General features: G+C 45.7%; 1 protein-coding gene across 6 annotated transcripts in view; it reads left to right on the forward strand.

Moving 5' to 3' along the window:
* The window catches only part of Kntc1 (kinetochore associated 1), a 71902-nt gene that overhangs the window by 44273 nt on the left and 4967 nt on the right, over positions 1–22662 (forward strand). For 4 of the 6 annotated variants that reach the window (XM_030254330.1, NM_001042421.1, XM_006530251.4 and 1 more), the window contains 19 exons: positions 180–308; positions 2072–2188; positions 2549–2658; positions 3650–3854; positions 5837–5926; positions 7831–8002; positions 8088–8146; positions 8258–8474; positions 9018–9091; positions 9340–9550; positions 9664–9773; positions 13297–13343; positions 15071–15149; positions 16849–16967; positions 17342–17477; positions 18046–18141; positions 18667–18723; positions 20743–20797; positions 21002–21065. In XM_030254330.1, the coding sequence (XP_030110190.1) occupies positions 180–308; positions 2072–2188; positions 2549–2658; positions 3650–3854; positions 5837–5926; positions 7831–8002; positions 8088–8146; positions 8258–8474; positions 9018–9091; positions 9340–9550; positions 9664–9773; positions 13297–13343; positions 15071–15149; positions 16849–16967; positions 17342–17477; positions 18046–18141; positions 18667–18723; positions 20743–20797; positions 21002–21065 (2147 nt within the window). The other 2 variants (XM_006530250.4, XM_006530252.4) reach the window with 2 other exon arrangements.

The following is a 22662-nucleotide window of genomic DNA, read 5'->3' on the forward strand; positions in this document are numbered from 1 at the left end:
CTGTTTCTAGTCCTGGCTGAAGGTTCCCTAAGCACATTTCCTTAGAGTGCTTTCTCTCCATCACTGCCTGAAGAGCTTGGCCTTTCTCCGGGTCTTGTACCTCAGCTGGCGGGGAGTGAGCCTGAGGTCCATTTTCTGTTTGCTCACGGAGCCTTTGTACTGATGCTTTCTTCCCGTAGGTGTTTAACTGTCGGGTGGTGGATCTGGACCTCGCCTTGGCTTACTGCACTCTCTTACCTCAAAAGGATGTATTCGACAACCTCTGGAAGTTCATAGATAAAGCGTGGCAGAATTACGACAAAATTCTGGTACGCCCTGAGGGAGGAGACCTGCTCCTGTTGCCATGCTAAGGTTTGAGGGACAAAGTGAGGGACTTTGTTTGTAGGGTTCAACTGTTGGGCAGAAACGGTGATCTGTCTCATGATCTCTACCTACTTGTGCCTGACTGGTGATAACCATTGCTTAAAGAATTAAGATAGCTCTTATTTCTTAAGAAACTAAACAGAACAACTGTAGCTGGGTGCGGCAGCATATGCATTTAATTTCAGCACTCAGGAGGCCCAGACTTAGAGACCAGCCTGGTCTACAGAATGAGTTTCAGTACAGCCAGGACTACACAGAGAAACCCTGGCTTGAAAAACCCAACGTGGCCAAGCACGATGGTACACACCTTCTCTTCCAGCACTGTTGAGAAGCGGAAGCAGGCAGACCTGGAAAAAGCTGGAGAACTGGGTGAGCAGTGCATAGCACTGGCCGCTCTTCCAGTTCCAGACTGGTGAGAGAACTATTTCAAGGAATAGGTGGGCAGTCCTCGAAGAATGAAGGACGGGATTGTCCTCTGGCTGCCACACACAAATCTCTGTGCAGCCTTTGAACGTCACCCCTCTTTACCGAAACCCTAGACCCCATAGCAAGGCTTTTGTGTAGGATAGGTACAGGGGCTACGTAGCTCATCTCAGTTGTTCTGATTGGTTGTTTTGTTTTATTTGTTTTGTTTGGGGTTTTTGTGGGTAGCCTAGGTTGGCCTCAGATATATCCTTTCATTCCCAAGGAAAGGTGCACTTAATGTAACAGTATCCTGCAAAAAGCCAGACGACTTGGGTTGGAATCCCCAGCACTGCATAACAAAGTGTGGGTTCCTACCTGTAATGCCAACACTTGGGAGGCAGAAATAAGAGAATCAGAAGTTCAAGGGCATCCTCAGCTACATATTAAACTTGAGGCTAGCCTGGGCTACTTGAGACCCTTTCTCAAAAAAAAAAAGTCTGTGCTATGTGTGTTGCAGGGAGGGGTCTTGCTGGAGAGATGACTCAGCAGTTAAGAGCAGCTGCTGCTTTACCTGAGGACTCAAATTCAGTTCCTGGCACCCATGCCAGGTAGCTCATGGCTTCCTTAGCTCTAGCTCCAGAAGATCTGCCACCACCTTGTAGCCTCTGCAGGCACCTGCACACACATGACATACACTCACACAGACATATAAATTAAAATAAGACTGAAGAGACGGTTCAGTGGTCAAGACTGCGTACTGCTCTTGCAGAGGGCTGGGATTTGGTCCCTGTACCCACACTGTAACCCCTGTAACCCTGCTGCAGGGGTCTGAAGCGAGGGATGCTTATGGCATCCTTGAACACCTGCACACAGGTGCGCATACACAGAGACAGGTTATGTAAAATAATAAATAAAACCAATGTAAAGAAGTAGTGACCAAACAAACAGATATGTATCAGTCTGCTGCTTCTCACATAAAGGCCTATATATAGGGTTTAGGGAGTATGGGCACTCAGGCTGTACATAAGCTGTGTCATACTGTACCGCTGTACCATGTGCTCAGCCCAAGGCTATGAGTTTTCTGTTGTGTGTAGCTCTGGCTGCCTTGACTCTCCAGCGCAGGCTACCCTTGTCCTCACAGCAGTGCTGCCATTACGCAGACACTGCCACGCCTGGCTTTGAGGTTTGTTTGTTTTTTTGTTTTGTTTTGTTTTGTTTTTTTCCCCCCTTTCTGGCTTTCATCTAAATCGTACTGAAACTAATACTATTTACAATGCAGTTTGATCTTGTTCAAACTTTTTAGGCATTATCTTTGGTGGGCTCTCAGCTGGCAAATCTCTACCAGGATATTGAAACAGGACTTTGGTTCCACGAGCTCAGTATCGATGCCAAGTGGGGTATTCGTCTTGGTAAACTTGGTGTGAGTATTCATAGTACTTTGATATTTAATCTGTCTTGAGGATTATCTAGTCTGCAAATGTAAGACAAAGATCTTATGTATAAAGAAATAAGCGTCTTTTCTGTGTTATTTCCTTTTCAACGATGTTAGAAGAAGCCTGACACTTTTACCTGCTAAGCTTATGGGTGTATGTCTATCTACATACACACACAGCTAAATAAATCTAAAAGGGACACTTTGAGGAGCTGTAGAAAGTGGGTTTATAAAATAACAGTAAAGTCAAAAGGCGTGTTATAATGTTGTTCGTTTTGTAACACTTTTTCATTCAGAAGTTGTTTTTTATTTCTTTTTACTTTTTTATTTTGTGTTCTTTGTTTCTAGATTTCTTTTCAGCCTGCTTTTAGACAAAATTTTCTCACCAAGAAAGACCTTATCAAAGCTCTTGTGAATAACATAGACATGGACACCAGCCTCATTCTGGAGTATTGCAGGTAATCTTGAAATGGTAATGGTGGCATTGCTGTTGGTTTGGCCAGCTCATAACCTTTGCTTTGAGAAGGCCATAGACAAGGTTCATGCAGCCCAGAGACCTCTGGCTTCCTTCTCTGTGGTTAGTCTGAGCAGACAAAGCCAGGTTAGATTCTCTGGAGATAGATTTTTGGTTTACTTACACCCTGATGAGTATCCAAGCTCTTGGACAGAAATATCGAAATTCTGATCTGAGCTCATATTGTATCTCACATATATATCCCCAGGATTCAGGCAGGAGAATTACAAGTTCAAGATCAGCCTGAGCTACATAGTGAAATACTGTAGCAAAAATTAAAAATGTAGGTTTCTGGGCTTTTTCTCCCTGGCATTCTTGACTCTGTGGGTCTGGACTGAGAGGCACTGAAGTCTTGAGTATCTTATACAGGCGCCATGTGGATTCCCTCTTACCTGTGGGAACCATTGCTAAGTAACTAACAGGCAAGCCACATAGAGAGCCTGGATACGCTGGACAAAGTGAGGAGACAAGGAAGGAAGACGGGCAGGTGGGGGATGTGTGATATGGTCGTGGTCAATGTCAAATAATTAAGTGACCACTTCTAAAGTATTAAAGGCACTCTCCTTTCCGACTTGACAGATAAGTGGATTCTTGGTGGTGGGGGGGGGTTTGTTTATTTTTGAGTTAGAATCTCACGTGTCCCACAGTAACTTCAAGTTTGCTATGTAGCCGAGGCTGGTCTTGAACTTCTGATGATACTTGCCCTCACCTCCAGGTGCTGGGATAACAGATGCCTATCACTGTGCTGGTTCAGATCTGAGTCGGTCTGCTTTTGGTTTGGTGCTAGGGATTAATTTAAACCCATGTCCTCAAGTACATGGGCTACACTGCACCCTGAGCCCCGGTGCCTCTGTTTCTGCACCTGTCTATCAGAGCCTGGTCTGGACATGGATGCGTTTGAGATCCGCCTTTAACTAACTGACCGCTCCTTTCAGCACATTTCAGCTGGACTCTGACGCTGCCCTTCGGCTGTTCATTGAAACTCTGCTCCGCAACACTAGCAGCCAGAGCCAGGGAGATGCTGCCCCGGAGTCCACAAAGCATCAGCATTCCAAACTCCTGGCGAAAGCCACTGAGCTGGTCCCTTTACTGAAGAACACAAAGGATCTGGTGATCAGTCTTAGTGAGATCCTCTATAAGGTAGGTGAATGGAAACATGGACACCTGGTCACCCTCTCTCCTCATCCTTAGTTGGATACATGTTCTAACAAACTACATACCTAAGTCCTGAATTTTTCAGTTTTAAGATAGGGTCCCACGTAGCCCAGGCTAGACTCAAGCTCAGTATGTAGGTCTTAAACTCCTGAACCCTCTGGTTCTTCCACTCAAGTGTTAGAATTATTGGTGTGTGCCACCACACTGCTAAATCCTGAGCGTGTGTGTGTGTGTGTGTGTGTGTGTGTGTGTGTGTGTGTCTGTTTGTGTAGGTACTGGTACCCTCAGAGGCCATAGACTTGCCAGCAGCTGGACTTAGCACCAGTAACTGGTTTAAACTGCATGGCATGGATACTGGGAAACCTGGATTCTCTGTAACAGTGCTAACCACTGAGCAGTCTCTCCAGCCTTTATTTTTTTATTTTCACACAGCAATCACCTTTTAAGATAGCTCTTCCCTCCTCCTGTCTTACCTTTTATTCTCCCCTCAAAATAAAGCAGCATTCTCCATCCGAGTTGTTCGGTTTGTCTCCCCTCTATCTATAGCTTTTTGAGAATGGTCTCACGTAGTCCAGGCTGTCCTGGATCTTGCTGTGTATCCAAGGGTAACCTTGGACTCCTCTCCAAGTACTGGGATTCGAGGTGTTTGGCTTCTCAGGTTTGGTTTGGTTTTCATTTTACATATTTTTAGTTTGCCTCTGTTGTGCCTGCAGTATGCACAAGGAGGTCAGAGGACAAACAGGACTCCGTTCTACCTAGTGGGATCTAGGGATTGAATTCAGGTCGTCAGACTTGGCAGCAAGTGCTGTCGCTGAACCGTCTCTAACCCTCCAGCACCCGAATGATGAGACTTTTTAATCATTATGAAAGCTTGGCGGGCTCTCCACGAGCTCATCTGGGTAACCCTGGTCATCTGTCTCTGTCCCACCGCATGGCTTGTTGGTCACCTCTCCTGCGGTCCCTGATTCCGTTCCTTCTGCTTGTCTGGCTAGTGCACCACCCACCTATGACTCTGTCCCAGAGTTCTATCCCACCTCCATCCCCATGTCCCGCCTTTCCACTCCTGCGCTGCTATAGGCCCAGTGCCGGTCCTATTTAGTACCCCACTTTTGGGGGCAAATACTGCATCTAACCAGACTTTCATGAATAAGATGTCTAAGCCATATGCTTTAATATTATAAAGAGTTATATTGAATGAATATGTTTTCCATGTGTGTGTGTTTTAATGAAATTTTTTACAAATTGGTATTTAAGTTAATAGTTGATTGGATGATTGGGAGGTAGATAGCAGAAGTAAGGTTATCATCAGACTGTAAGGTGAATTTTAGTTTTATATTTTGCCTGTAAGTCAGCCAGAAATTATAGACTTGCTTAAATTCCCTTGGTCTGATAGATTGCCTCCCGACTTGATAATTATGTGCTTTTAGTTGAAATTAAAAAAAAAAATGGAAAGGAATGGTGAGTAGGCAGAAACGAGAAGCTGAGAGAACATGCCACGCCTTATCTTCTTGTAAGCCTAGACAGACGCCATCCAGGTAATTCTTGCGTTACGAGGATGACGAAGCTAAAACAGAGTCCCCCAAGAGCCTCGGCCATGGAGGCCCACGCTGTAGTTAAGGCACTTCCAAGGCAGTTTTCCTGTTTTCATTCCCATCATGAGGAGAACAAGTGAAACTTCAATTTCAAACTCTTGAAAAAAACAGGAACTTTGACCATGTGTTTATTCTGTGTATCTAGTGCCCGAGAGACATCTGCCTTCCAAGGATTGCCTTATGCAGCTTTTCAAAACATTTCAAATATGGATGCTTAGCTTAGCAGAGGTAGCTTCAGAGCAGAGAACGCTCCTGTGACAGGCAGCCTGGGCACAGCTTAGGTTTGCTCTGTGAACCAATGATGAGCACTGCCAAAGAGAGCATAGCGGGCCTTCCAGGGTTTAACCGCTTCTGCTTGGTTTGTTTTTTTTGCAGCTGGACCCATATGATTATGAAATGATTGATGTTGTCCTGAAAGTTTTAGAACAAGCTAACGAAAAGATAACCAGTGTGAACATCAATCAGGTATGGAAGGACGTAAAAGGTTGAAAACTCATCTCTGTGGCTTGGTTTACTATGATGATATAATTTATAATATATGTTATAATTATTATAAAATTAAGAATATTGTGCATGTTCTTTGACCTCCCTTTAGATTCTAAACTTAGTTTTAGAGTTCCTAGATGCCCTGGAACTCACGTTGTAGGCAGGCTGCCCTCAGACTCTCAGAGATTCGCTTGCCCCCGCCTCCCAAGTGCTGGGATTAAAGGCATACGCCACCATGCCCGGCAATATATAATACTGTAATTCCTTAAGAATCTTATACATGGGGCTGGAGAGATGGTTCAGAGGTTAAGAGATGGTTAAGAGGTTAAGGTTGACTGTTCTTCCAGACGTCCTGAATTCCCAGCACCCACATGGCGGCTCACAACCATCTGTGATGGGATCTGAGGCCCTCTTCTGGTGTGTCTGAGACAGCTATGGTGTATAAGAATCTCATACATGAATACAATGTGTTCAAAAATATGATCTTCTCCTTCCCCAACTCATCCCTCATAAACTCCTGGTTTTCTTTAATTCATTTATCATTTTTATTTATTTAAGGATTTTTGCTTTTTCTATTTTTTAACAGCTTATTATGAAATTTGTGTAAGCGTGTGTGTTTGTGTGTGAGAGAGGCTGGGTGTGCAGGTACCTAACACACCATGTGGAAGTTAAAGACAGCTTTGTGAAGTCACCTCTTTCCTCTCCACCTTTACATGGGTTTGGGGGATTAAACCCAGGTTGTCAGAGTTGTACAGCAAGCACCTTTACCTGCTGAGCTGCCTGCCTCTCTCTCTCTCTCTCTCTCTCTCTCTCCCCCTCTCTCCCTCCCCCCTCCTTCCCTCCCTTCCTTCCTTTGTTGTTATTTTCTTTTTCAAGACAGTTTCTCTGTGTAGACCTGGCTGTCCTGGAATTCACTCTGTAGCTCACTCAAACTCACAGAGATCCACCTGCCTTGAATGCTGGAATTAAAGGCCATATTTATGCTTTTTTTTTTTTTTGAAACAGAATCTTATATAGCCCAGTCTATTTTCACACTCATTGTATAGCCAAGGATGACCTTGAACTTTTTTTTTTTTAAGAATTTATTTCTTTATTTTATGTATAGGAATGCACTAGCTGTCTTCAGACACACCGGAAGAGGGCATCAGATCCCATTACAGATGGTTGTGAGCCACCATGTGGTTGCTGGGAATTGAACTCAGGACCTCTGGAAGAACAGTCCATGCTCTTAACCACTAAGCCATCTCTCCAGCCCTGACCTTAATTTCTTGATCTTTCATTTTTACCTCATAGTCCTGGGGTCACACCATTTGCTACCATACCTGGCTAGTTCCTAGTTCTGTCTATTATGCAGTAGAGGATTTTAGGGTCAGCCTGTAAAACATGATAAAATCCTACCTCAAACTAAGATGAATAATTAAAAATGAAATCTTCTGACTTAAGTGTTTTTGACGTCTGTCCTAAACTATTTTGAAGAATTTGTATGGAACTGCCCAAGTCTTATCCTATGAGCAAGATGGCACCTTGATTCCTCTTAATGTGATATCTGCAGTGTTCATAGATCATGCTTTAGGAGACAGCAATAGATTAGGGAAAACTCGAAATGGATTTTGTTTTGACTGTGTGTGTGTATGTGTGTGTGTGTGTGTGTGTGTGCGTGTGTGTGTTTTCAGGCACACGCACGTGCCACCACGTACATGTGGAGGTCAGAGTTGGTTTTCTCCTTCCACCATGTGGTTCCCTGTGTTGGAACTCCGGTTGGCAGCAGACATGGTGGCAGGTGCCACTGACCCTAGCAGAGACTGTGAAGATTGGGAAATGCATGCGGTGCAGATGTTGCAGACACAGCGGCCCTTATAGGTCTCTTGCTCCTTTCCACACAGGCGCTGAATCTTCTGAGACACTTGAAGTCATACAGAAGGATCTCCCCGCCAGTGGACCACGAATACCAGTACGCGCTGGAGCACATGATCACTCTGCCACCGGCTGCTCACACTAGACTGCCCTTTCACCTAATACTGTTTGGCACAGCACAGAACTTCTGGAAAATTCTCTGTACGTTCATTAACTTGTGATGAGTTTCGCTAAGTGGCCGACGAATTCTTTTCTCACTGGCATGCCCTTCTGCTTCCCCCTCCAGCCTCAGAGCTCAGCGAAGAGTCGCTGCCAACCCTGCTCTTAATCGCGAAGCTGATGAAGGTAATGGGTAGAGCATCCCGAGAGGGCTCTTTGTATCTCAGTCAAGCCTCAGCCTGGACCGGGGATCTGACACCACTTCCTGCCTCACTGTCTCTCTCCTCTTTTCTGAAGTTCTCCCTAGATACTCTCTATGTGTCTACCGCCAAACACTTGTTTGAAAAAAACCTGAAGCCAAAGCTCCTGAAGTCGGCACAAGCCAGGTCCTCCACCCTGATGAGCAAGGAAGTGGATAAGCTCATGCAGACGCTGGAGTCGTACCTCCTGTCCATCGTCAACCCCGAGTGGGCTGTCGCCATTGCCATCAGCCTCACCCAGGAAGTCCCAGAAGGTCTGCCAGCCCTCTGCTCTCGGGACTCGGGTGCTCGCTGACAGCTTTCTTTGGGTTCTATTCCCTTTTTGCAGATAGATCTGGGGAATCTCTCTGGGGTCTTGTACATGCTAGGCAACCGTTCTGCCCTGTATGTTGTTTCTCACTGCCCACCGGCTAGATGCCAGCCGGAGCTCCCAGTATATCCCAGGGTTTGAAGAGTTTGTCAGGAGCTGCCCAAGTCTTACCCTGTGAGCAACATGGTGGCTCGGGCACACCCACCCGTGACTTCTTTGCAAAGATATCCAAAAGGGCAACGTGGATGGTGTCGTGCTCTCTGTCCCCGTATCCGTAGGGACGTCCTCGAGAGAAGCATCTATTTGTGTGCTGGAAGCTGAGGAAGGGTCTCTGTGGCCTTCAGTTTTCATGCTGTAGCCTTCTGTCCCAGTTACCTCAACTTGAATTTTTACCGAGTGTTCGTTATTGTTTTAAAGTTCTTGCTGTCTTGCTAACAAGTATTGTCTCACAGGATTCATATCTCCTCATGAACCTCCATCTTTCCAGGCCCCTTCAAGATGTCTAGTTTGAAGTTCTGCCTGTATTTAGCTGAGAGATGGCTACAAAACATCCCACCTCAGGTGAGTCCGAACCAGGGAACTAGAGTGCCTCTTGCTGTTTCCGCAAAGCCATGGTTGCTTAGCATCTGTCTCATCACCCCCGCCCTTCAGCCCGGTACCCAGCAAGGAGAAGAAAGCCCACAGTTGCATGTGATTCGTGTTTAAGGGTATAAATAAAGTGGGGCAGGCCTGCAGTCACTAAAGATGGAGTCTGTCTCCCTAGAGAGTTTTACAGTCAGGCTTCCTTTCCGTTTCGAACGCTGTTACAGGATGAGACGTGTGAAAAGGCCAAAGCCTTGCAGAAGAAGCTCTGCCTCCAGGTCCGGCTCTCAGGAACGGAAGCCGTGCTCATAGCCCACAAGCTGAACGATCAGGAATATTTAAGAGTGATAGGGAAGCCAGCGCACCTCATCGTGAGCCTCTACGAACATCCCAGCATAAGCGAAAGGCTTTGTACCACATCTGGCAAAGATTATCCCGGTGAGGAAGAGACAGTAGTGTCTGGTCCAGAAAAGGTGCTGTCTTGATTCCCAGTTGTCTTCAGCCAAAAGCTTGAGTTTCCCTGTTGTACTTTTTTATCTTCATTGTCTTAGATATCCATACAGCCGCTAAAGAAATAGCCGAAGTCAATGAAGTTAATTTGGAAAAAATCTGGGACATGTTGTTGGAGAAATGGCTGTGCCCCTCAACGGTGCCCAGTGAGGTGAGTGAGCAAGCAAGCAAGCCAGCACTCACAGCCCGGGTTCCTGCTGAGATAGGAGCTGAGTGTGTTCTACACAAGACAACCCTGCAAAGAAGGACAGACTAACCTCCCTTCCTCCCTCCCAGACAGCAGCTCTCTGTGTCCCTCAGACAGCTTGCATAGTTATCCTAGTATCTCGGCCTGTCCAGTGCCGAGAGCCAAGTGCCGAGAGCATAGCCTGCCCTGCACACCTGACTCAGGCTCTAAGATCACCTGTTACCTGGCGACTGTTAATCAATGAGACTGTTAGTTAATGAGGCAGTTTGTCCTTCCTTTCTGTTACTCTGTGGCTATTGTACCCTCCAGCCCCTGACTTCAGACGCATTCTCATATAAGACTTTTTACTTGGATTCATGTGGTTAACTTTTTACTTTGAGTTAATTTAAAATGAAACAGTGCGGGAATATTCCTGTACACCTCCGTTAGTTATTAATCTCCCTCCATATTTACTTTATTCTCTCTAACTTTTTACTCATTTCTCTCCACTGGGGAATATACTACATGTGCCATATTCTTGACACTTTAATATTTAAGTGCATATTTCCTAAGAGCGGGGATTTGCTTAACTACTACCATTTTAATTTTAAAAATCAGAAAAATCTCAGCAATTGAGAGGTAGAGATGGGAAGGTCATTGCAAGTGTGAGGGTAGCCTTGTCTACCTACAGAAGACCCTGTCCTAAAAGTACAGATTACAGAGTTAAACGTGGTACAGTGCTCGAGTCTATAGCCTCTCTTAAATTTGTTTGTTTGTCTAGACAGGGTTTCTCTGTGTATCCTTGGCTGTTCTAGAACTCACTATTTAGACAGGCTGGCCTTGCAGTCACACAGATCCTCCTGCCTCTGCCTGCCGAGTGCTGGGATTAAAGGTGTACACCACCAAGCCCATGACCATACCCGGTGATACTGGGAGTGTTGGCTGGTTGTTTTTTTCTAAACTGTCCTTCTGTTTTGGTCTACCTAATATTTTCCTAGGATAGAATCTGATTTTTAGCCAGGGATCCTCATGCATGCTTTCAACCTCGGCACCCAGCAGGCAAAGGCAGGCTGACTTCTATGAGCTAGAGGCCAGCATGCTCTGCATAGCAAAACCTTGTCTCGAAATAATCATAGAAATCGAGTCTCATGCTGCATAAATGATATTAGGATATGATATTTGGAAGAATAGGATAATCTGTTTAACCTTTATGGGTAGTATTAATTTCCTTGGGGTGTGTGTGTGTGTACAGAGGTCAAGGGACAACTCTATCGAGTTAGTTCTATCTTTACAGGTTATATTGATTTAGATACATATCTTGGTATAGTTGTTCCTTCTTCTAATAGATACAGTTCTTCCTTCTGTAGTTACTAGGGGAAATACTTTTGAGAATACAGTATAAAGTCTCTACAAAATCATTCTTTATCTTATCTACCCACCCCTCTGTGTTAACCGCTGAGGATTTTTTAAACACGTTTTAGTCATGGTGGCACATTAACAGTTTGGAGGGTGTGGGCTGATGGCTTTTAGAAAATGTCATTTTTGCTTTGCTCATATTCTTCTGTGATTTAACAGAGGTTATGGGCTTTAGTCATGCTGTATAGGTGATGTATAGGTGATGAGTAGGTGATGTATATAGGTGATGAGTAGGTGATCTTTAGGTGATGTATAGATGATGAGCAGGTGATGTATAGGTGATGAGCAGGTGATGTATAGGTGATGAGTAGGTGATGTATAGGTGATGAGTAGGTGATTTGTGTAGGTGATGTGTTCTTCTGCCACATGATGTTGATGTTTTTAGAAATAGCGAATTTCACATTTGTGGAAGGAGCTAGCAATCTCAATCCAGATTTTTCAATAGTTTCTCTGAATTTTCAGGTAGAATTTAATAAGTAAAGCCTACAATTCTGTTCTTATGTAGGAAGATAATATTCTTGAAATGTATTTGTAAAAAAATGGTATAACCACTATGAAATTAAGTACTTATATTTAGTGAGTTTGTTCGATTTAGGGTGCTAATATGCTACCCAAACTTGTTTCAATTCCCAGTCAAACGTAGTTCCGCTGCAGCCGCCCAGGTAGCTGAGGTTAGCTGTAGTTGGCAGCCAGCTTTTATTTGGTTTTGTTTTATTGTCCTGACTGATTGATTTGCCTGCTGAATACTGTAGTCATTGAATGCTAAGCCTGTACTCTACCACTAAATCGTATCCCCAGCCCTTGGCATTTAACTTATTTTTTTAATTACATCCAAATTGCCTGAGGGAATTGGCTCTCTCCTACCATGTAGGTTCTGGGGAGTGGACTTGGGTCTTCAGACTTGGCAGCAAGTGCCTTTACTTGGGAGTCAACCCAGCAGCCCTGTTGGATTTTACTTAGTAGCTTTTATTTTATATTAATTTTCCATTTCATGCCAAAATGTGCTGCTGCTGTTTTGACAATAGATTTTTGAGTACCCCAGGCTAGACTCCTGTTCACCATGTAGCTGAGGATGACCTAGAACATATAGTACCTCCCAAGTGGTCTGGGGTGTGTGCTACCACACCTGGTCTGTGCTACGCTGCAGTTTGAACCCAGTGGTCCATTCTACTGTGCAAACACTCCCTGCCTGAGATCCAGCGCTAGCCCCGTTCTACCAAGAGCAGTGACTGCTTCAGTGGGAACAGAATGTAAGCGTGTGTCTAAATCGAGCATTTCTGTGTTCCAAGCTCACAGAAGCTCAGAGTAGTCAGCTCAGAGAACCTGGCAACTGAGAACTATGCCTCCCATCAAGCCTGGCACAGTGCTTTCTGAGTCCCGATGACAAATGGCTCATTTAAACTCTCTGGGGTGGCTCAGTGACAGAACACTTGGCTGGCATGCTGAGATCCTGGGCACCTGGGAGGCTGAGGCACGGCCGGAGCCGGCCAAGGCTACATAGTAAGACGGACTAGGATCAAAGGTGTGCGCCACCAGGCCAGGCTCCGTTCCTTTTAAAATTTACCCAACAAATGTAAGCTCCACAAGCACCCAGATGTTTGTTTTGTCTTCTTAGGCCATGCATGTACTCAGAGGTACTCAGAACATATTTCTGTGTGAGTGAGTGAGAAAGGACCCCCTTGTCAAGCAGAAGACATCACCGAGTAATTTACTGCAATGTGTTGTCCACATAAACATAGTTTGCTTTTTGTTTTTAAATCATTTTATTATATTGTATATGTGAGTATTTTGCTTGCATGCATGTACATATGCCACATGCATGCCTGATGCCTGCCTAAGGTTAAAAAAAAAAAAAGGTATTCGGTGCCCTGGAACTAGAGTTAGAGAAGATTGTGAGCCACCATGTGAGTGTTTGGAATCAGACTCAAGGCTTCTGCAAGAGCAACGAGTGCTCTTAGCTACTGAGCCAGACCTCCAGTCCCATGAACATAGTTTTGTATTTGGGTTTTTGGTCTGATGTATTACACTAAGATGACAGTTTGTGTGGTCACAACCTTCAGTTTTTAACCTGTATCCTTCTCTGTTCTCGAAGAAAGCATCGGAGTTCTTTGAGCTGGAAGAGGATGAAGTGCTGCATAGGTATGAATTCTTTCATTGTACTGGCCTTGACACCCAGCAGGGACCTTATGGGGACACTGATGTGATGTGGCTCCGAGAAGAATCAGGGCAGGGAGGGGAGCCATAGCCAAGACTGTGGGTTTGAACCCCTGCGAGGGTTCTCAGACTTATGCAGTGCCAGGCAAGGGGAGACTCTTCTGTCAGCCAGAACCTTTGCCCCGGGCCCTGTGTGCTCTGGAATTCTAGAAAATGCCTGGCTCAGATATAAGACACTGAATCCTTTGTCTGAGACCCCGGTCTCCGGAGTTGAGTGCTTGCCATTCGATGTGCGGAGTCTGAGTGCTCTTGGCTTGTTCTATTGAGAAGACTATCTAGGCTTGAATCAGAAGGGATGTGGTAACCACCCATCACCAGTACTTGATTCCAGCATGGGAAGAGCGCATGGTGGTAAGCTGCCAGCTCTTAACTAATCCTCACCGAGACCACCAGCAGCTGAGCAGCCTGGGGAGCCCCGCAGCTTCCTCTCCCCTGGAAATCAAATAGTGAAGACAGACTTGCAAAGCCCAGAACAAGAAAATAATTGTTCCTAGTTTTGAACAGAGCTGGCTACCTTCGTAGTCTCCGCCCTCCTTCCCTGTGGCCCACCTCACACTGCTGTTTAGAAAAGGTGGATGTTTGAGGGGGGGGGGGTTGTTACTTTTATTTGCTTTTTGTAAGGGTCTAACTGTGTCCGTGACAGGCAGAACCTACATCGGAGTCATCTCCTTGGTGGTCTCTTGGGGTTCATAAATGCTTCCAGGCTCAACATAGGTAGTTATACTGATCTAAAACTTGGGAATCTCTGCCCCAGCCTCCCCAGTGCTGAGATGACAGCCAAGCAGTACCAAGCCAGGCTTCCCTCCCAGCCCTCCAGATAGGGTTTCTTTTTGTAGGCCTGGCTGTCCTAGGACAGAGACCCTCCTGCCCCTGCCCCTGCCTCCTGGGCCCTGAGATTAAAGGCATTAAAGGCCACTACAGCAGGCTTCTTGCTTAGACTTCTAAGGGTAGGTGCACCATACCAGCTCATATACAGTTCCTGGCCTACTTAACGGAGCCAGTTATGTGGTGAGCCTTCCAAGCAATGCAGACAGTGACAGAAGACATCTCCAAAGCACTGAGACATCAGGACTTCTGTCTTTTCCATCTGAAGGCCCTGTCTCCTCCAGCTTGTCTAATCCTTCCAGGCCTAGGGCTAGAATCTAAAAGGAATCACTTACAAGGTCCTCCTGGGTCCCGGGAGAACAGGTTTTCCCGTGTGTGACACTCACTGTGCTGTAAGCTGTGGTCAGTGTCAGTTTCATCAGTAATACTGGAAGGCTGAGTGGCTATGGTACAGAGGAGAACGCTGGAAGGCAGCATTTGATCTGCACATTATCCTCTTTAGCTGTAAAGGCAGCTCACAACCATCTGTGACTCCAGTTCCAGGGGATCGCTTGTTCTCTTCTGGCCTCTGCAAGCACCAGGCACACATATGGTATACAGTCACACAAGCAGGCAAAGCATGCATACACATAAATCAAATAAACAAAATTTCAGAATAAGAGAGACTAAACCTCCTTTGAAAGGGAAAACAAAAGTGCCAATGGCCCGTATCTTCCTGGCTGACATCTAGGATGTTGTCATTTACTGTGGGCAGAAACATAGCTCCATTGTATTAGGAATCTATCTCTGAGTTTAAAAAAATGTCTTTCTTTTTTTTTCCCCTCCAGAGTCGTGTATCTCCTCCAGGCTCGTCCTGTTGATTATTGTTCGAGAATGCTGTTTGTATTTGCCACTTCAGCTACAAGTGTAAGCTCTAGAGACTCAACCTATGGCCATCTCTGCTTGGCATTTTCTCCGTGTGCATTTCTCACTTCTGGCTTCATAAACACAATTCAGATGACACGCTCACCAACACAGTTCTGGGTGATGTTATCCCATACTCCGGGATCTCTCAGTATACCACGCTCCAGTTAGCACTCCGGCCGCAGCATCTGCTCGGCAGGTCACATGATGCACCTGAGGTAGCTCTCAAAGGTGCACTTTGTTCATCGTGATTAACTTCCCTGAGCAGTCAGCACTCCTGATACCAAGCCACTATACAAACCGACCCTGGGAAGAAGCTCTACCAACCTCGTGACCCTGTGTGACCTGCTTCGGCCCTACTCACCCCCCAGCCTCTCTACCCGTGTGAAACTGCAGCCTCGGGGAGGGGACACACAAACTCATGAGTCTTCAGGAATTTTCCTATAGCGACTCTGTTGGTAGTTTTGATGTTGAGAAGAGTGTTAGAGTGTTTCTTTCTTTCTTTTTTTTTTTTTTTTTTTTTTTTTTTTTGAGACACAGTCTGGCTTAGACTGTAGCCTCGATTGATCTCAAAGTCTTGGAAACTCTTGGCGCTTCTCTTGCCTCAGTCTCCTTAGTACTAATAGCAAATGTGAACTATTATACCCAGCTAACAATAGCTTGTGAAGCGAAGCAGCTAGATTAATAGAAGGTGAGGAACCATGCGTACATGGTCCTCAGAAGGACGAGAGGAAAATCTGAGATACTGGATGTAAGCTCACCACGGTTCCTGATTGGAGTCTGTCCTTTAGTCGTTCTTTTTTTGTTTGTTTTGTTTGTTTTTCGGTTTTCCGAGACAGGGTTTCTCTGTATAGCCCTGGCTGTCCTGGAACTCACTCTGTAGACCAGGCTGGCCTTGAAAACTCAGAAATCCACCTGCCTCTGCCTCCCAAGTGCTGGGATTAAAGGTGTGCGCCACCACTGCCCGGCTAAATTTAATTTTCTTAATCCCTCGACTCCTGTACACATCATGTTAATGAACCATCTCTGAATACATGTCGTCGTTAATTGCTGACGATACATTCACTAATACTCTTCTTGACAACATGGACAGTTCACTTACAGGCAGTAAGTGAAAGCAGGAGGAAAGTGAAAGCAGCTCCTGCAGGGCCATTGAAGCAACACCAGTGCTACTTAAAGACACTAAAGGGCGGGCGTGGTGCTGCACGCCCTTAATCCCAGCATGCGGGAGGCGGAGGCAGGCGGATTTCTGAGTTCAAGGCCAGCCTGGTCTACAGAGTGAGTTCCAGGACAGCCAGGGCTACACAGAGAAACCCTGTCTTGAAACCCATGCCCCCCAAAAAAAGAGAGAGAGAAAATTAAACTTTATTGCATTTCAAGGGGAAGCTCTCTTTGGTTTCCAGTGCTGGCCACGGCTGGGAGCAGCTGGGAGTCGCTGCCTTGGTTCTGTCCACAGTCTTAGCCATCACTGCATTAGCACCAGTAATGCAAAGAACAAGGGGGTCTCTGGAGTTCCTTCCAGGGTCGAGTTAGTGTTGAGCTGCTTGCTCAGCTCTGTGCTGGTTAACAGCAGAGATAATTGAGCTCAAGTAAAGTGGAAAAATAACCAAGGGAATGGATGTATTTACTGCCTAAGTTGAAGTCAGTTGCCTGGCTGAGGCTGCAGTGTACAGCTTGACTCTCCAAGCCTCTTGTTTTACAGACACTGGGCATGCGCCAGCTAACGTTTGCCCACAAAGCACGAGCTCTGCAGTGTCTCCTCTATTTGGCTGACAAGGAAACAATTGAATCTCTCTTCAAAAAGCCCATTAAAGAAATGAAGTAAGTAGAGCTTGATGTATTGTTTTAGAAGGAAGTAAACAGACTTCATCTGCTTATATCTGAGCCATAACTTTTGAGCCCTTGATTGAATTATGTGGGTGCTTACCGGTTGCTATGTAAATGCAGGCCCATTATCTTGATTGTTGATATTTTAGCAAAGGCAAAGCAGGCCTATAAGAACATCTTAGCAACATTTGGAAGTTGACTGTTTCCTTGTTCAAATTGATTTCTATTTAAGCTGCATCCTCTGAAGATACCTGCAGCCTAAATGGACAAGAAACAACAAGCTAGCCCCCTGTACCCTGCAGTAGTTTTGGTTTTAGATTTAAATGTGAGCCACAAGAACGATCCTTACAAAGACCTCTGTTTTCCAGATCCTATCTGAAATGTATAACTTTCCTGGCATCATTTGAGACATTGAATATTCCCATCACATATGAATTATTCTGCAACAGTCCCAAAGAAGGCATGATTAAGGGCTTGTGGAAGAACCACAGCCACGAACCTATGGTATGTAGTCCCTGGCCGTGGCGCTCCTGTCTTTACCTATGCAGTGTGTGTCACCCAGTCACCCAGCCCCCCAGATGCCCAAAGATCTTTTACCCCCAGTAGGTCTAATGCCCTAGACCTTTCTGTAGGTTTGCATCCCACTATATGGAATGGTAAGACAATATGGTCAGTCCTTTCCATTCTTAGAGTACACAGGTTAGTCATGCTTGCGAGCAAGAAGGCACTGTCGTACTTCCTTCCAAGGCCCACTCTAGAGGGAGAGGTCCCCTTCTCTCGTGCTTAGTTGCCTTTGGGAGACCGGTCACTGATGCCGTTGGAGCTGGGACAGGTATGAGGCCAGCAGGCATCCTGGGTTTTTATTATTATTATTATTGTTATTGTTGTTATTGTTGTTATTATTGTTATTGTTGAATTAGGAGCTGAAAACAGTGCATTAGACATTTATAGGTTATTGTCCGTATGTTTTATGAAGGTACCCTGCCTTCTTAAAAGGCTGATTGGACTGACTTACTGACGTCTCAAAGCAATGTGATGTTATTGTTTTCTTGTCTGGTGGTTTGGCTTTTAGGCAGTACGATTGGTTGCAGAGCTTTGCTTAGAATACAAAATCTATGACCTGCAGCTTTGGAATGGGCTCTTGCAGAAGCTTCTGGGCTTCAACATGGTAAGGCTTGGGTCTTCCCGATGCACAACATCCTAACATTACTAAGCTAACACCGGCTAGCTATGTATATTGATGCAAACATCTGCTCTTGGGCTCCTGCCAGACTATTAGAGAAAGTCAAACTCAGAATGATCTTGAGGGGCTGGGAACGTAGCTCGAGTGGCTGCCTGACTAGCAGCTTAAAGCCCAGCATCACAGAAACTGAACGTGGGGTCCAGAGTCAGTAATCCCAGCAGTCAAGGAGTAGAGGCAAGAGAATCACAGATTTGAGGGGTGCTCATTTGCATATCTAGTTCAAAGCCATCCTGGGCGACATGAGACCCTGACTCAAAAAGAAAAAGAAGTTAAAGTGCTGTACACCTGCAATCCCAGCTCTGCTGTGATCGCCCAAGAATTTAAGGCCAGCCTGGGCTGTGGCTGAGGCCCCGCCTCAAAAATGGGTTTTAAAACAGGCTAATACTTTGTGTTGGCACATTGAAATTTAGTACTTTGGGAGTCTTTCATTTTGGAATTTCCCTTTTACAGATTCCTTACCTGAGGAAAGTGTTATCCTGCATTTCTAGCATCCATTCGTTATGGCAGGTATGTCCTTTCTCTTTAAGGTACACGTCATCGAGTTTAATCTCTGAGCTAGGTCGTCTAAGGGTGCCCTGTGTCAAGCCATCAGCTTCTTCCTTAGTGACACGGACGGTGTAGGATGGCGTTCCGGTGGCCTCAGCTGCTGCTTTGCCTGGTTAGGGCTCTGCTTTCTGAGTTCCCCAGGCTGCATGAGTCACCTGGCACTGCTCTAGCATTTGTCACAGTGCCATTGATTCTACTTAAGTGTTGGTAGGACCGCACCCTCATAGACCTTACTGATCTTGAAAGTTGGGGTCTTTCTCTGTTTTATCGTGTTTAGTCTCATGAGTTGTGCACCTCATAATCATCGTACAGAACTCGATCATTTAGGGAGCCAGTGAGATGGCTCAGTGGGAGAGGCGCTTGCCACCAAGCCTCACAACTTGAGTTCAAATCCTGGGTCCACTTGGTAGAAGGAGAGAAACAACACCCCCAGGTTGTCCTGTGACTAGTGTATATACACTCCCTTGCACATGTACACACCTTTTCAAAAAGAAGTAGGTAATTTATTCTCAGTTTACTAAAACAGCATGAGAATATTTTAAGTAAAACAAAAAATTCTCCTTCACTTCTCCTTCGAGACTCGCTTTCCTATTACACAAACATTGGGTGTATGTACTCATAAGTGCATTTTATGTTCTTAAAACAGTGTTTAAAGTGCTATTTTTCTTCAGTTATGTGTATGTGTGTCTGGGTGTGTGCACAATGAGTGCCATGCCCGAGCAGGGCAGAAAAGGGTGTGAGATCCCCTAGGACTAGATAAAGGCCGTTTGAGCTGCCTGACGTGGGGCGGGCACTGAGCTCTGTCCCCTGCTTAAGCTCATGACCATGGAGTTATAGCTCTAGCTTTAAAGGTGCTGTTTCCATGTGACAGGCCCAGCTGGGTGACTGTCTGGTCCAGGACACGTAGGTCTAGCATTGTTTACTAAGGTAGCATCCTTTTCAAGGGTTTATCATTATGTGGCTTTACTACATTTATGGACTTGAACAGCCATCACGATTAGCTAGTATGACACTGTTGTCCTCTCTTCAGAAGGAAACCTCGGAGCTGGATCTGGGTCTTGAGGTAGCATACATGAGGCCAGTCCCCAGAACTGCCAGAAGAAGGAAAAGGTCCCCCATATCTGGCAGCCATCTTCCCCTCCTCCTTGACCCCAGTGACTCCTCATTTTTCTTGGCTTTCTCTGTCTTAGACATTTCACATCTGATGGCTCACATGATGAGCTCCATGTCTGGCTCCTCTCCTGTAACCTCAACGCTACGTTGTGTCTTTTTTGTTCTTCATTTCTTCTATCACCTGTAATAATAACAGACCCTTGATTTCCGTGAGGGCTACCCTAGGATCCCAGCACCCCTCAGCATGCCTCAGCTTTTTTTGTTTTGTTTTGTTTTGTATGTTTTTTGTTTTTCGAGACAGAGTTTCTCTGTGTAGCCCTGGCTGTCCTGGAACTCTCTCTGTAGACCAGGCTGGCCTGGAACTCAGAAATCTGCCTGTGTCTGCCTCCCAAGTGCTGGGATTAAAGGCATGCGCCATCACTGCCCTGTGCGCCGTGATTTTTGCTCTAGTCCCATATATGAAAAGGTGTGCTGTTTGAATGCAACATACCTACTTCCATTTTTATTGCATTTTTACATAATTAGTGTGTGTGTATGTGTGTATGTGCATGCACATGTGCCATATTTTGTGAGTAGCAGTCAGAAGGGAACTTACAGGAGTCAGTTCTCAGCTTCTACCATACAGGCCCCTCAGGCCAAACTTAGCTCAGCGCTTGGCCACCAGTACTGTCACCCAGTGAGCCAGCTGGCCAGCGTATTTTAAGTCAACTCTAGATTACTCGTAACACCTAACGCTGTGCACTGTATACATAGTTGTCACACAGCAGCGGGTAGGAACCATGCTCAATCCGGGCTTCCCGTTCTGTGACTGTGAAATGAGTGTCTAGTGTCCTAGACGTGGGTTCTTCAGTGCCCGTGTCCCCGCAGGTGCCCTACTTCAGCAAAGCGTGGCAGCGCGTGATCCAGATCCCTCTGCTCTCGGGTAAGTGAGCCTCCAGCCTCTCAACCCGACAGTAGCAATTTGGGGTTGTTTAGCATTAAGACGGGGTTTTGTACTATAGCCCAGGCTAGCTTTAAACAGCGTCAGCCTCCCAAGGGACAGGATTACAGGCTGGGCGGCCATGCCTGGCTGACCATGGCATTTTGATGTTGGAGTGCTCACATGTTTATCACCTTTTCTCTTCAGCTTCCTGTCCTTTAAGACCCAGTCAGTTAGCAGACTGCTGTGACAGTCTCGTCGCCATCCTTGAGTAAGTAGATGTGTGCTCTCCTCAAGTTCCTTTCCAGTGGGCTTCTCTGAGCACAGTGGTCGCGTATCCATGGTTACCTCCTAGGCTCCAGTCATGTCCTGTCCACCGCCATCTTTCACGTTCTCCTGTTTTGTTTCTACATAGGGTTTTATATAGCCCTGGCTGGCCTAGAACTTGCCGTGTGCTGAGACTTTTGATCCTCCTGCCTCCACCTCTGGAGAGCTGGGATTACAGGTGTGCACCACCACACATCGCTTCAGAAACTCTGTTTTATTTTGTTTTAATAAAAGGTCTCACATAGCACGAGCAGGCCTCAGAACCTATGTGCTTTAATTCTTTTTGTGTGTGTGTGTGTGGGGGGGGGGGGTTCGAGGCTTTAATTCTTTTAATTCCTTACCTTTAATTCTGCCTCCAGCTCTCGGGTGCTGGTATTACAGGCTTGTGCCGTCATGTCCGCTTCAAAGTAGTGCTTTGTGCATTCTAGGCCAGCACTGGACCGCCCGAGCTCCATTCCCAGCCCCAGAAATAGTTCTAAAGTCTCAGATTATATACCATTCTTTTTTTTTTTAATATTGTATTTATTTTATGTATGTGGGTACACTGTCACCGTCTTCAGACACACCAGAAGAGGGCATTGGATCCCATTTCAGATGGTTGTGAGCCACCATGTGGTTGCTGGGATTTGAACTCAGCATCATTGGAAGAACAGTCAGTGCTCCTAACCGCTGAGCCATCTCTCCAGCCCTATATACCATTCTTGAGTAGCATGAGTTAATGGCATGCCCTCCCACCTTTGCCCATCAAAGCACACTGTGTGTGCTGCCTGTCCATGAATCACCTGGTGGCTCTCACAGCCCTTGGGTCCCAAGTAAGTCTTCTAGTTTACGATCACTGATATTTTACTGTGCCTCATTTATAGGTTAAGCCTTATTACAAATGTGTATGCATAAGGAAATAGGTTTGGGCAGAATCCGCAGTTACGGTGTCCAGTGGAATTGAATCATCCAAATAAGAAAGGGGGCAACTGGCCTTTTCTTAAGGAAGTTAAGCTGACATTTACTTTCACTAAATGCACCTATTATTTTTGCAATGCCTACTTTCCACATGTTCTGGAAAGTTCTCTCAGAAGTTTCCTCACACTTATGAGTTTAGAGTGCCTCTTGCTAAGTCCTGTAGCATTGTCACGTGGACCCTGGCATCTACAAAGTTTGTTTATTTTTGCTCCAGTACCACCCGAGACAGGGTTTCTCTGTATAGTTCTGGCTGCCCTAGAACTCACTTTACAGACCAAGCTGTCCTCAAACTCAGATCCTCCTGTCTTTGCCTCCGAGTGTGGGATTAAAGGAGTGTGCCACCATGCCCCGCTTGAGCGTCTAAGAATGTATCCTATGCATCTGCAGGTGTCTGGGCATCGTCGGCATGCAGACAGCAGTCTGTGTCCTAGAAGAAGATTCTTTTTTTTCTATGTGGAATGCTCTCAAAGGCTCTTTCCTTATTAGTAAGAATGTGCTGCGAACCAGCACGTAGGCATTTAAAGTAGTTGGCAGTGGCCAGGAAACATCTGTGGAAATGGAAAAAGGCTAATGTGGTCTAATAA

Source organism: Mus musculus, chromosome 5, assembly GCF_000001635.26.
Source record: "Mus musculus strain C57BL/6J chromosome 5, GRCm38.p6 C57BL/6J".
Classification (NCBI taxonomy): Eukaryota; Metazoa; Chordata; class Mammalia; order Rodentia; family Muridae; genus Mus; species Mus musculus.